At 47.6% G+C, this 12,620-nt stretch overlaps 1 protein-coding gene across 3 annotated transcripts in view; it reads left to right on the top strand.

The window, feature by feature from the left end:
- GNG4 (G protein subunit gamma 4) overlaps positions 1-9,806 on the top strand; it is a 68,120-nt gene extending 58,314 nt beyond the window's left edge. For all 3 annotated transcript variants that reach the window (XM_049697351.1, XM_049697348.1, XM_049697350.1), the window contains one exon: positions 6,220-9,806. In XM_049697351.1, the coding sequence (XP_049553308.1) occupies positions 6,220-6,348 (129 nt within the window). In that variant the 3' untranslated portion in view covers positions 6,349-9,806. The remainder of the gene's footprint in view (positions 1-6,219) is intronic.
- Positions 9,807-12,620: the final 2,814 nt, after the last annotated feature.

The following is a 12,620-nucleotide window of genomic DNA, read 5'->3' as shown; positions in this document are numbered from 1 at the left end:
ATAAACCTGTGATGTCCTCAGGATTCTACTAGGGATAAATGGCGTATGACTTCTTCTGCTGGAGTGTGTACCAAGTTTGACCTTGTGAAAGATACCATTGCACAATGCGGGCTGCAACCTGGCTGTGCTCTTGACTGTAATCCTGCTTTGTTTTCTTGGGGTGGAGGGAGGAACAGGCAGAGCCACCAAGGATGATTGTAATTGATTCCAAGTAGTATTGTTAAATGGACCAGAACTGCTGAGAAATAGGTGTGAGTCGCTCCACTTCTGATGCAAAGGGTAAATGCAGTGGGTGTCACAGCCAGAATAGTAATTATGTCATCTGCCTTGTCCAGGAATGTGATTTAGTAATTGCCACATTTTCTCCCCATCATTGAAGCTTGTAATTATAGTGCAACTAACGGGATTATGCGCTAACTTGGGCTGTTTTAATCACCTCTTTTATTCTGCAATGTAATGGTAAAATTCCACAGTTGTTCCCAGGCTGCTGATTCTTTTCAACATCTGTTGTCTTGTAACTTCAGTACTAAGGAGAGGAGGCAAAAATTCTCTGGGCATTTCATAACAGAGGCCTTTAGGCAGAGCAGGCTTCAGGCTTGATGAGAAAGCATAAACAGTAAGGGAGTTTCACATTTCCAACCATAATAAAATTTTCCCTTTGAAAGTGAATCGTCTATTTTATGTTTCAAAGATGGCAGATGTTTCTGGGATATGGTGAAGTCTGCAAGCCATATTTTATATGCACTGAAGGAAACTTTCAACCATAAAAATCAATCTAGGGCTGGTTAAGGAAACCCTCTCTTTCAATCTAAGGAGCAGATTTAGGTTAATTAATGCCTGGATACTAAACTGTGTGTTAGGATGTCACCTTTCATGTGGAAGGCTCATTAAGATGTTCATTACGGGACTTCCCTGGTGGCTCAGTGGTTAAGAATCCACCTGCCAATGCAGGGCACACGGGTTCGAGCCCTGGTCCGGGAAGATCCCACATACCGCGGAGCAACTAACCCCGTGAGCCACAACTACTGACCCTGCGCTCTAGGGCCCGCGAGCCACAACTACTGAGCCCGCAAGCCACAACTACTGAAGCCCGTGAGCCTAGAGCCCGTGCTGCGCATCAGGAGAAGCCACTGCAAGGAGAAGCCCGCGCACCGCAATGAAGAGTAGCCCCCGCTCGCCGCAACTAGAGAAAGCCCACGCACAGCAACGAAGACCCAATGCACTCAAAAATAAATAAATAATTTTAAAAAACCTATATATATAAATATAAAAAAAAACTATAAAGGTGTTCATTACATGTGTGTATCTTTTCAGATCCCATTACAACAAACTTCAGGGGTTATCCAAGATATTTTGGCTATACAGGAATAAAGGGACCTTAGACACTGCATGAAATAAAGCTGATAGCGAAGGTGGAAAAAGGTGGAAAACTCCCTTTTGTTGTAAGATGGCTTACACGCTCGTATACCATACTGTCCAGTGTTCTCAATAATCTGAGTGCATCTAGGAAGCTAAAATTGCGTGGAGCTAACCCAGACCCACACATTTGGTCTTAAACTGGGCGCCAGTTACTGGGCGCTAATACTGACTTGATTCCAATTTCATTCCTGTTGTACAGGTGCACGGATAGGACTCTGCAATCCAGAGGCGTGCAGTTATAACTAAGCAAACACATCTGTGATCCTAAAATAACAACAACAACAACAAAAGGAGGCAATCTAAGAACAGCTTGTTTTCTTGAAAGAAAAATTGTGGCATCTCAAGTGCAGTGTCACCTTTGGAGGTGACAGAAAAATCCCTAAATTAGACCTGCTTGGAGCTAGCGAGGCCAGACATTAACAACATGGTTTTCAGGGCGTCGTAGACACGGGGCTGGGAGGGGAGCAAATACACAGCTGTGAGACCGGAAGGAGACCCAGCCCCATCTCGCCTCCGCGGGCGTCCCCCAACGCCCCATTTTTTTGAACCCTCTCCTCCCATGTCCTGGCCTGATGGTTGGCGATGCAGCGCCCCCTTGCGGTTGCTCCCGGGAAATTACACTCGTCAAATCCACCCACGATGGATGGATCTGAACATGTAAACTGATCAAGGGGAAGGAAGCTGTAATGTTGGGACTGGTTGTTAGCAAGCCAACTTCGGACCAGATGGATCGTGTTGTTAATAGGTAAACTGAGGCGCACTAAAATTTTTGAAGAGTTTATTTAGGCATACGTGGAGTCGAATCCGGCAACGCCAAACCAAAGGTAGTTAGCCGTCCACCGACAGGCGTAGGGCAAGGTGTTTATAGAGAAGATGCTGAAGCAAAGCAGCTATTAGGTATAGCTTAAGCGGTTGTCCCAGGTGGGAAGACCTAGCTGGCTGTTTGTAATTGGTCTTAAGTTTCACTTTCTCAAATTCTCAGGCTTCTTGGTTTTGGTTAGTTTACGAAGGCTACTAAGGAATTAGAGCCAACTCAGTGTAATAGCGTCCTTGTCTAATTCTCTAACAGCGTGTAATGTAGGTCACAGCCTAGAGGGAGGAGTCTCAGGGTGACATTGGCAGCGTCCATCCAGTCACTCCCCAGGGCACCGGGAGAGAAGAAAGCCAGTACCAGCTGAGGACACTCACCTGTTAGGGTTTCCTTGGCAAGACTGTCCCTGGATTAAACAAATGACCTAAGAGACTTCAGTTGCAAGACTCTTTTCCTACTGGTCACGTGAGTTCCCAGGTAGCTGGTCTACAAGGAGAGTGTGCTGGCCCAGCAGACGAGAACTTTCCAGCCCACCTTACAGTTAAAGTTTTCATAAGCAGTTGACCAGGCAGCTGCTGCAGCATTTAGCTTCTGGGGCCAGACTGCTTAGCTTCAAGTTCTGGTCCTCTCTCTTACTAGTTGTTTGACCTTGGGCAAATTTCCTAACTTTCCTGCATCAGTTTCCTCGTCTGTAAAGTGGCTTTAAGAATAGTACTTAGGGGCTTCCCTGGTGGCGCAGTGGTTGAGAGTCCGCCTGCCGATGCAGGGGACACGGGTTCGTGCCGCGGCCCGGGAGGATCCCACATGCCGCGGAGCGGCTGGGCCTGTGAGCCATGGCCGCTGAGCCTGCGCGTCCGGAGCCTGTGCTCCGCGGCGGGAGAGGCCACAACGGTGAGAGGCCCGTGTACAGAAAAAAAAAAAAAAAAAAGAATAGTACTTAGAAGAATTAAATGAGGTCATACATAGGATGGTGCATTTAGCACAGGGCCTGGCACATAATAAGCGCTCAGTAAATGTTAGCTATTGTTTTTATTAATGGTTTTATACAGCTGTCTCTTGAACTTGTTTAATATGGATCTGCCACAGGAGATGAGCCATTCTTGGCATGCCAGAAAATCGTGTTTCTGGGTTCAGATGGCTGGGACCAGCCTCTGGATAAAGGAGGCAGGTTAACCAAGGTAACTGCCCCTGTGTGGAAGTGGATGGGTACTCAGGCACCCCTGTCTCCCTGCCCTTGTTCATGGCCCTGCTGTGGTGTGCAGCTATTCTCCGGTGATGTTTTAGCACATACTGATTATTCTAGTGACTTTATAATTTTTTAGCTCTTCTCAGTTAGATCTTTAGAGGACAAAAATCCTGCCTTATTTTTTCCCCTATGCCCTTTCAATGAGCTAAAAGATGAGCACTCAGTAAATACATCCCAGATGAGATGATAAAGTTTACAGAGAATTCAGAACACATGGAAGCATGTCCCCACAAATGAAATTGATGGGGAAAATGAAAACTAGAAAACTAGAGAGGGGATGTTAAGACATTCTTAGATGAAACATCTGGAAGAGCCCATGGAAGTCAGAGCTAAGAGGACAGGTGGCTGTTAGGGGAAGAAAGTCCCAAGACTGCCGTCCTCTTGTGTGTGTGTGTGGGCCTGGGCAGCAGTGTAGACCAGTTCGCAGTGGTTGCTAGAGAAGCCACTGGATGACTTCCATGGTCACCCTAACAAGGTGGCCACGGAGAAGACCCCATGCCTCTCTGGGCCCTGGGAGAAGCCTGGAATGGAGAGTAGGGGATCGTGACTAAGGCAGTCAGGGGAGAGCACCTGGCTTTGGAGCAGAAGGTGGAAGTCAGCGTGCTGCGTGCCGAGCGCCGTCTCTCGGCTCCATGCCCACGCGCTCACTCTGTGATTCTGCTTCTCTTGAGTGTCCATCACAGCTTTGTGGGCTTCAGAGACAGCTTCCCTGCTCATGTGCTCTAGTCCCTTGTGATGGCTTCACAGGCCCCCTGCAGGCCTATATTTGTGGCCTCACCTGGGAGATTCCTGTATGTGTGTCCTGTAAATCACTGCAAACTTCATTCTCATTCAACCCAACATCCGTTTATTTAGGATCTAAAATAGTGCCGTGGTGCTATGAGAGCTCAAATTATAGACTGTTTAGAGTAAACAGGATCTTGGAGATTTCTAACTCACCCAGTCTGACAAATGAAGAAACTAAAGCTCAGAGAGTTTGAGTTACTTACCCAAGGTCACACAGGCATCTTGGGGGCAGAGATGAATGGGGAAGCCTGATGCTCCGTTCCACACTCCCAACAAATGTAGACTTTGTCAGGATTTAGGTTGACTCATCGGCTCAACTTTTAGTTGTTTCATTCAAAGGAAAAATTCATTACATATCTCTACTGGAATTCTTTGTAGGATTCCAGGCACTGCTAAAATAGGTAGGTCTGGGCTGGAAATCAGAAGAATTTCTATAAAATTTTGGAAGATGGGCCAGTTTTTAAAACCTGATGGAAGGTGTATGGCTTGTACATACTGGGGCTTTCAAACATTTTTCATTCACTTGTGGAGTGTTTTTTCATTCTGGAGAAGATTTAGACATTGAATGTACAAAAAGGATTAACTTTGCCTGCTATATACTTACCCTGGCCTGTAGCCTCTAATAAGCACAAGCTAATGGGGCAGGATGTTAATTCACAGACCACTCATTTGCCAGACACGTGACACAGACCACAGACAAAATGAGCTTCCTCTTGGCGAATCCTTCTCGGCACCTGGCCTTCTCCCAGCACCTCCTCCCCTGGAACTCCTGGAGTTGAGCTGGGGGATAGTTTGATCCACAGTTGCTGGGTGTCAGGAGGCTTCAGATAAGCCTGGAAGGAAAATGGAAAGGGTGTTCTGGTCAGGAGCAACTTGACTCCTCAGGGGAGTGGCCATTCCAAGTTCAACATGTGCTTATACGTGCGTTCTATATTAATGTGCTTATTATGATCTGTGTTCTGTCGAGGAGGAATAAGTGGCTGTGTTGGTCACGAGAGTAGATTGCAATAAAACAATGACAATAATAACTACAGTCACACTGGCTTGGCTTGAGCCAGCACTCGGCTTTATCCTGCTAGAAATGGTTTCGCAGAGTATGGTGGGGCTCCTGGCCTGGAGCTTCCACTTATCCCTCAGTTGAGAGGAGGACGAGGCTGTCTGGACCTTCCTGCTGGCCCCTCATTCCTCTCTCGCTATTGATCTACTCTACCACCAGGCGACATCTCTTTGTGTTACCTAGCCTACGCTTGTACTGCTCGATGCACAGCAGGCCAATAGATAGAGAGATGAGGTGTTGGGACATGGAAGGTGACTTTATTCAGAAAGCCAGCAGACCAAGAAGGTGGTGGACTACTGTCCCAAAGAACCATCTTCCCTGGAGTGAGAATTCAGGCTTCTTTTATACTAAAGGGGCAGGGGGTGTGGCTGGTTGTTGCAGACTTCTTCATGTAGGAATCTTTTGTTTTTGCACCTGTCCCCATAGGGCAGGTCACGGTGTTCCTTTAAACCTCCAACAAGACAACTGTTGTCCTCTGTTCTGCAACTTTTTATCTCTCTATGAATGGAAAGGTGTTTTACCTTTAAAGGTCAGAGCTTTGAGAATAGGCTCTCCTCTATATTTCAGGCTACAGGCAACATTCTTTACAGAAGGTGCAGAGCCAGCATGACTAAGCACAGGAAACAGAGCACAAGGGTTAGAGCTAAAGGAACAGATGCCATATGGAGTCATGTTTGTTCTTCTCTATCACATTTCCTTGGAAGCATGTTTCAAAACCTGTCTCCTCTGGGTTTGCACAAGTCCACTCTCCAGACCACGGAATGGCCTTGTCGTTGGTGGTGCATACGACACAGCCTGTCCTTGCACTTGTCCACTCTCCAGATGGACACCTCTGCCTCAGACCCACCGTGAACCAGCCTCTAACCCTGCACCTGTGCTGTGTCCCCCCCCCCCCCCCAGGTCTCCCAGGCAGCAGCGGACCTCCTGGCGTACTGTGAAGCTCACGTGCGGGAGGACCCTCTCATCATTCCAGTGCCTGCGTCAGAAAACCCCTTCCGAGAGAAGAAGTTCTTTTGTACCATCCTCTGACTCCGTTTGCTATGAAAACGTCTCCTTTTCGGTCCGTAAAATCCCTTGTAGAGACCGCGCATGCTCATAGCTTTAGGGAGCTCTGCCCACACCCACCCCTGCCCAAGCAGGATTGCCCAGGCCTGTCTCCTCTTTTCACTGGTTTTCTTCACTGCATTCTATTTCACTTTTTCTTTTCATTTTCATGTTATTTTCATTATTAGAAAATGAAATAGACATTTTTGTAGCCAAATAACAAATGTGCCAAGTAAAATTAATTATGGGTTTAAGGGCTTAAATTTTTTTAACATCAATTCCCAAGTTTACATAGGTCAAGTGTATACATTTCAGTGGATAATTTATTGAGAAGAGATAATTTATTGAGAAGTGGATAATTTATTGAGAAGAGAAAACAGTGCCCCATTCGTGATCATTCAGTGTCAAATCAGATCATTTTGACCAACTGAAGTATGTGGGTGACGTTTCCATCTCTCTTCCTGGAGAGAGCAGTTCTGCAAGTTCTCGATTTCCTGCTTTTCTGTCATCCTATTTAAAGAAGAAATAACCTGCATCATCGGATGGTTTTCTAAACGCGGGTCATCCTGGGGCCCTGGGGCCCAGCCCCTGATGGAGGGTCCAGACCCCTGTTTCCCACTGATGGTCATTGATCCCTTTGGAGGTGGTCCTTCTACAAATGTAGGTGTTGGGTGGATGTTGGAGTGAGCTTAACTGTAAATGTCACACCATTACATCTGTTTATGTGCGCCAGCCAGGCGGGCCAGGGGCACATGTCTTCTCTCCAAATGCCACCTTATCCTGCTCCCTCCTATTCTGCCTCCTGCTCTGCATGGGCTGCATTAATAAGGGCCTGTTCTGGGGACTTCCCTGGCAGTCCAGAGGTTAGGACCCTGTGTTTCCACTGCAGGGGGCCCCGGGTTCGATCCCTGGTTGGGGAACTAAGATCCCACAAGTTGTGTGGCATGGCCAAAAAATAATAATAATAAAAATAAGGGCCTTTTCTGGGCACAGCACTGGGTCCTGTGGGGTTTCACCAGGGTGGCCCCTGCCCCAGAGGAGTGAGTGAGAGGCAGCAGCTCACCACGTAGCATCCACTGATCAGAGCATTTACACGTATCCACGTATCCACTTATTTAATCCTCCAACAATCAATAAATGCCGTGAGAGTATGTCTGTTCTAAAGAGGGGGAAACTGAGGCACAAAGAGACCATGTAGTTTCCCCGAGGTTGTAGATAGTGAGCCAGAAGACTGGGACCTGAGCCCCTGAGCTCCCCTGCCTTCCAGGCCTGCCTGTTTGCAGGCAGGTAGGTAGACCTGCAGACAGCCCGAGCCACATGCCACAAAGCACCGCTGCTGGGGTCCGCTCAGCGGCACACGTCTCTTCCCACCTTTGCCAGGAGCAGGCGTGTTGGGCCCGTATCCTGGCAGCTTATGGAAGATGAAACGTGGCTGCTGCCATGGAAGGCTAGGTGGCTCTCGATTTTTCTGAGACAAACTTGCAAGCCCCACCTCAAACAAGCTCCTCCCACCCCGGATGAAGGAAGGGAATAAACCACAGGGGCAGAGAGCATTCTGTCCAAGTATGTCCTGTTCCGTTTGTTTGGAAACTGTCTCCCTTCCTGGCCCTGGCAGTGGCTTCGCTGTAGGGCAAGCCGTTGTGTGCCTGGAACCTGCAAATTGGGGATAATGGTGGTTACTCCTCCTGCCTAGGACAGAGGGAGGTGCTACATAGATGAAAGCTCTGATTATCATTTAAAACCAATGTGCTAAATGCCAGGCTGTAGTATAGGGAAGAACGCACGACTTCAGAGATCCGTGGTTCAGTTGGAGGAATCGTGTAAAACCGCCTACAGAGAGGCAAATGTAATTTTCAGATTAATGACTTGCTACCCTCATAAAGGGTCTTAGTACATTTTTATTCTTGGTTTCTTTTGTTGAAACCCATTCTTTGTTTCATGAAAGCTCCCTGGTAATAACACTGTTGTTAGGAAGCTGTGTGCTCAAACTATAGCAGAATTGTATGCTGTCTGTGATAATAGGACTTCCAATCCTCCTCTATTTTGGTTTATGACCAGGACCTGTTTATTCTGTGGTCCACAGTCTTCACCAAACTTTCTCCCCTTTGTTTTCATTTCCAACATCCCTCTGTATTCTGCCTCCACTTTTTCCCTCTTTTTCCGTCTCCTCCTCTCTTCCTTGCATCCCTCCATGAGATGCCTTTTGTCCTTTTACTACACCTTTTCCTTCCAAACCTATGGCGTTTTGTGTGGCTTGCCCCTTTTAACGTATCCCCGAACTCATTGCTGCCCTTAAAGGCAAGTTCGTGAACATGCACTGTGAGACACGCAAACATGTGGATGAGCCCCTCGCCCCCTAGCAATCGCTGGGAGCTGATGAAGCTGCCTGTAGCAGGCAGTCGTCACATGGTGTTTCTAGCTTGGCTGTCCAGCACCTGACCCCTTTCCTAAAGGGGGAAATCATGAAATCATCCCTATGTATAAATGTAGGGATGCAGTGCCCCCAGCACAGTGGATGCCGAAGTGGGGAGGTCTTCTCTCTCAGGTGCATCCCCTTTTCCAGCACCAGACCAGCCAGTGACCCAGGGTGAACTCCTTGGACTCCCATGCTTGGCATTGTGAGCTTGGTGCAAGTGACACAGAAATTAAGGGATGCTGAGATTCGTTTCACGGGAGCTGTGGTGGTCCAGGGGTGGCAGTGGTCCAGCAGGGGAAGTGTCTAGGATTGGCAGGCTGCAGGGGTGGCGTGTCCACTGGTAGTAATGTCCAGGGATGGCAGAGTACTGAGCAGACCGTTTCTGCTTCGTTTCTTGGCCCCCACCCATCTTCCCAGGTCTCCTTTCTAGCTTTCTGTCAATTCTGTGAGCCGCCAAGCTCCATCCAATAAATTCCTCATTCTTCTGTGAAATAGCTTGGGTTGAATGTATATATCATATGACCTAAAAACTCCACTCCTCTACCCAACAGAAATGTGTACGTACATTCACCAAAAGAAATGTACTAGAATGTTCACAGAAGCACTGTTCATAATAACCCTGAACTGGAAGGTACCCAGATGCCCATGTTGAATGGATAAATTATGGTATATTTGCACAGTGAAGTCCTACACAGCAAGGAGAAGGGGTGCTCCTGCAGCCACCCGCACGGCACCACGTAAGTCTCATGAGAGGAGGCAAGTTCGTACTGTATGGTTCCATTTATATCAAGTGTCAAACTCGGCAAAGTTCACCTCTGCTGTGCAAGTAGGGATATGAGTTACTCTTGGGGGGATGGTAACCAGACGGGCACAAGGGAGATTCTCGGACCTTCTGTTCCTTGATCCGGTTGCTGGTCACCTGGGCGTATCTAGTTTGTGAAAATTCTTCGAGCTGTACACTTGTGGTTTGTGCCCTTTTCTGTATGGATGTTGTACTTCAATAAAAAGTTGGTTTTGTGCCTAGCAATGGAGAATCCTATGGTTATTGTTTTTCCTTTTTTGGGGGGGGCACTTTGCTCAACTTTTTACTCCTGTTTAGGTATAACATCATTAGTGGGGCATTTAAGTGTATTTAACAACATTCTGAAATACAAAATACTTGTAATCCACAGCTCTCTGGACAGAGAATAGCTCTCAGCACAACGCAGACGGTTGCCCATGAATGGGGCATGTGAGTGCCGTGCGTGGGATCTGTATCTTTGGGGAGAACAGTGAGAAATCCTCCTGGGATTTCCCACTCGGCTCAGCCTCTGTCAATGAGGCCGGTGACCTACCCTGAGCCTCTCCTGCCTTCCGACCACTGGAATGAATGGCCGGCCACAAAAACCTATTATCAGACACCACCACCTCTGGGGGAAGGAGCTGCTACAGGCACCAGCTGGCTTTGTGATGATGCATCTTCTGAATGCAACCCGGTCTCCCAAATACACTGAAGCAAACATGGCTCCCTCAACTCTGCTCCCACCTACGGGGGCACTGGGCCCCCTTCCAAACTTCTGACTGAGTCCGAGGTCTCCCAGGGCTGTCTCCTTGGCTCTCAGCTCCCAGGTGGCCTCAGCATTCTCCTTCTTGCAGCTCTGAAACGTTGACTCCCAGGGTGATCACAGAGTGGCTTCATGCTGGGACTCCTGCTACATGAATCCACAGGTCTTACCTTTGATTCCGAGCGCCAGGCCCACAGAACTCAACAGGGAGTCTGAATCGGCAGCAGCCTCCCTCCGAGGGAGCCGTGGGAGGGGAGCGAAGCAAAGGTCAGAAGGAAGTTTGTTCTGATGACTGTTCCAATTTGACATGAAACTAATGATAACAACTAGTGTTTGGGGAATTGCCTGGAGGTCCAGTGGTTAGGACTCAGCACCCTCACTGGTATGGCCCTGGTTCAATCCCTGGTCAGGGAACTAAGATCCCACAAGACGAGCAGCAAGGCCAAAACAACAACAACAAAAACAAAAACACAAAACAACTAGTGTTTTCACCTGAGAAGAACATGGTTGTCATAGATTAGACAGAACTGACCTACACCTCCATCTCCTTCACCTCTTCAGGGTGGCAAGAAGACACCAGGTTTTACGGAGGACCCAAGCGAAGCTCTCCACCCCGCCCCATGCTTCAGCTCCATCTCCCGGGGGCACGCCACTCTGCCCTCCCTGGGACACACAGCCAGAGCAGCAAGGGTGGAGGACAAGCTGGCTGTCTGCCCAGTTTCAGTGTTTCTGAAGGTACGTGTAGCCTATGATAAACCATAATGGACAAGAATATTAAAGTGAATATATATATAGGTACATATATGTATAACTGAGTCACTTTGCTGTACAGCAGAAAGTAACACAATATTGCAAATCAAATATACTTCAATAAAATAAATTTAAAGAAGAAAGAGATTTCCCCAGTGACACAGAGTGGCCTCCGAGGCCCCGCCAGCTCTGGCCCTACTTCTCACCAGTCACTTTCACACCTCACTCCCCGCAAAACCCTGTGCTCCATCCACGCTGGCCGTTATTCAAGCGTACCTCACTAGCCCTGTTCCCTGCCGCCACAGGATCTTTGCATCTGCTGCTTCCTTGGCCTAGCACGTTCCTCATTCCTCTCTTGGCCAGGTCGACTTATTTTTCAGATCTCAACTCCGAAGGTGCAAGCCTTCCCTGAACTCTCTGACCAGGTCAAATCTGTTTATACGTCCTTCCTGTGCTGTGAAGCCCTCTGTCATTGCTGCAGTTTCACATGTGTACAAGTGATCGCTCAGTGCCCATCTGCCTCCCTGACTATGCTGTCAATGCCATGAGGGCAGAGGTTTTATCCCCGGCACCTAACATATCACCTGGCACATGACGGGCACCCGATAAGTATTATCCCAATGAATGAGTGCAAGTCACCACCAGTCCCCTTTGTGACCCTGAGCGCTTCTCCTTAGAGGTTCTCATAAGCTGCAAACCAGTGCAGATGAGCCCTCAGAAAACGCTGAAATAGTAACTAAGGGAAGGAGCGAGGGAAACCGTTATTTGTTGAGGGCACGTGGATAATTTATTGCAAAGAAAAAAATGTACCCAGCCAAGGAGTTCACGTTCTAACCCTCACAACGATTGTGTTGGAAGATTAATTATCCTCATTCTGGAGATGTATATTCCTCAAATGTAAATCAGGAAGCTAAGTTCAAATTAAGTAACTCGCCCAAGATCAGACAGGTACTAAGTGACTGGATTTGAATCCCAGTCAGTCCTCCTGACTTACCACCGCTACAGCGCCTGTAGTTAAATCAAGGAGTCTAAGAGGCAAAAGGTTTTCATATCCTCCACCCCACATTTTTTTTTTAAAAGCTACTTGGAAGCCAGGGAGAATGCTCTTGAGTTTATAGTATTAATGTGCTTTCTGGCCATTTAAAAACCATAAAGTACCTGCATGCTATAAACCCACCTTCACGCTGTGCAGCTGAACGCTGGTTTAGTTGTAGTAATTCAGGCCAGGGGAGGGCAGCTCCTGGGTAAGTGATGAAAGAACAGCTTGAAGAGGAAAGAAACATTGTCCCCGTGAAGCATGAAGGGAACATTAGTCAGCTTAGTTCGTGCCTAATGCCCATTGTTTGGAGTTAGGGGGTACTGAAGTGTTCCTGTGGCAAAAGTGACCTATTATTACCATGGCCAGGTGTGTGCATAAGTACTAGTTCTCTGACTTTTCCTTCCAAAGCATTTGGAAAATTCTTATCCTTTACTTGGAGCTTTTACATTTGTTATATTCTCTCTTTTTGTTTTTAAGTTAAATTAAACTTCATTTAACTCAGTTTTAC

This window comes from Orcinus orca, chromosome 14, assembly GCF_937001465.1.
Source record: "Orcinus orca chromosome 14, mOrcOrc1.1, whole genome shotgun sequence".
Classification (NCBI taxonomy): domain Eukaryota; kingdom Metazoa; phylum Chordata; class Mammalia; order Artiodactyla; family Delphinidae; genus Orcinus; species Orcinus orca.
Note: the sequence above shows the minus strand (reverse complement) of the source record. Positions and strands in the feature narration are given on the sequence as shown.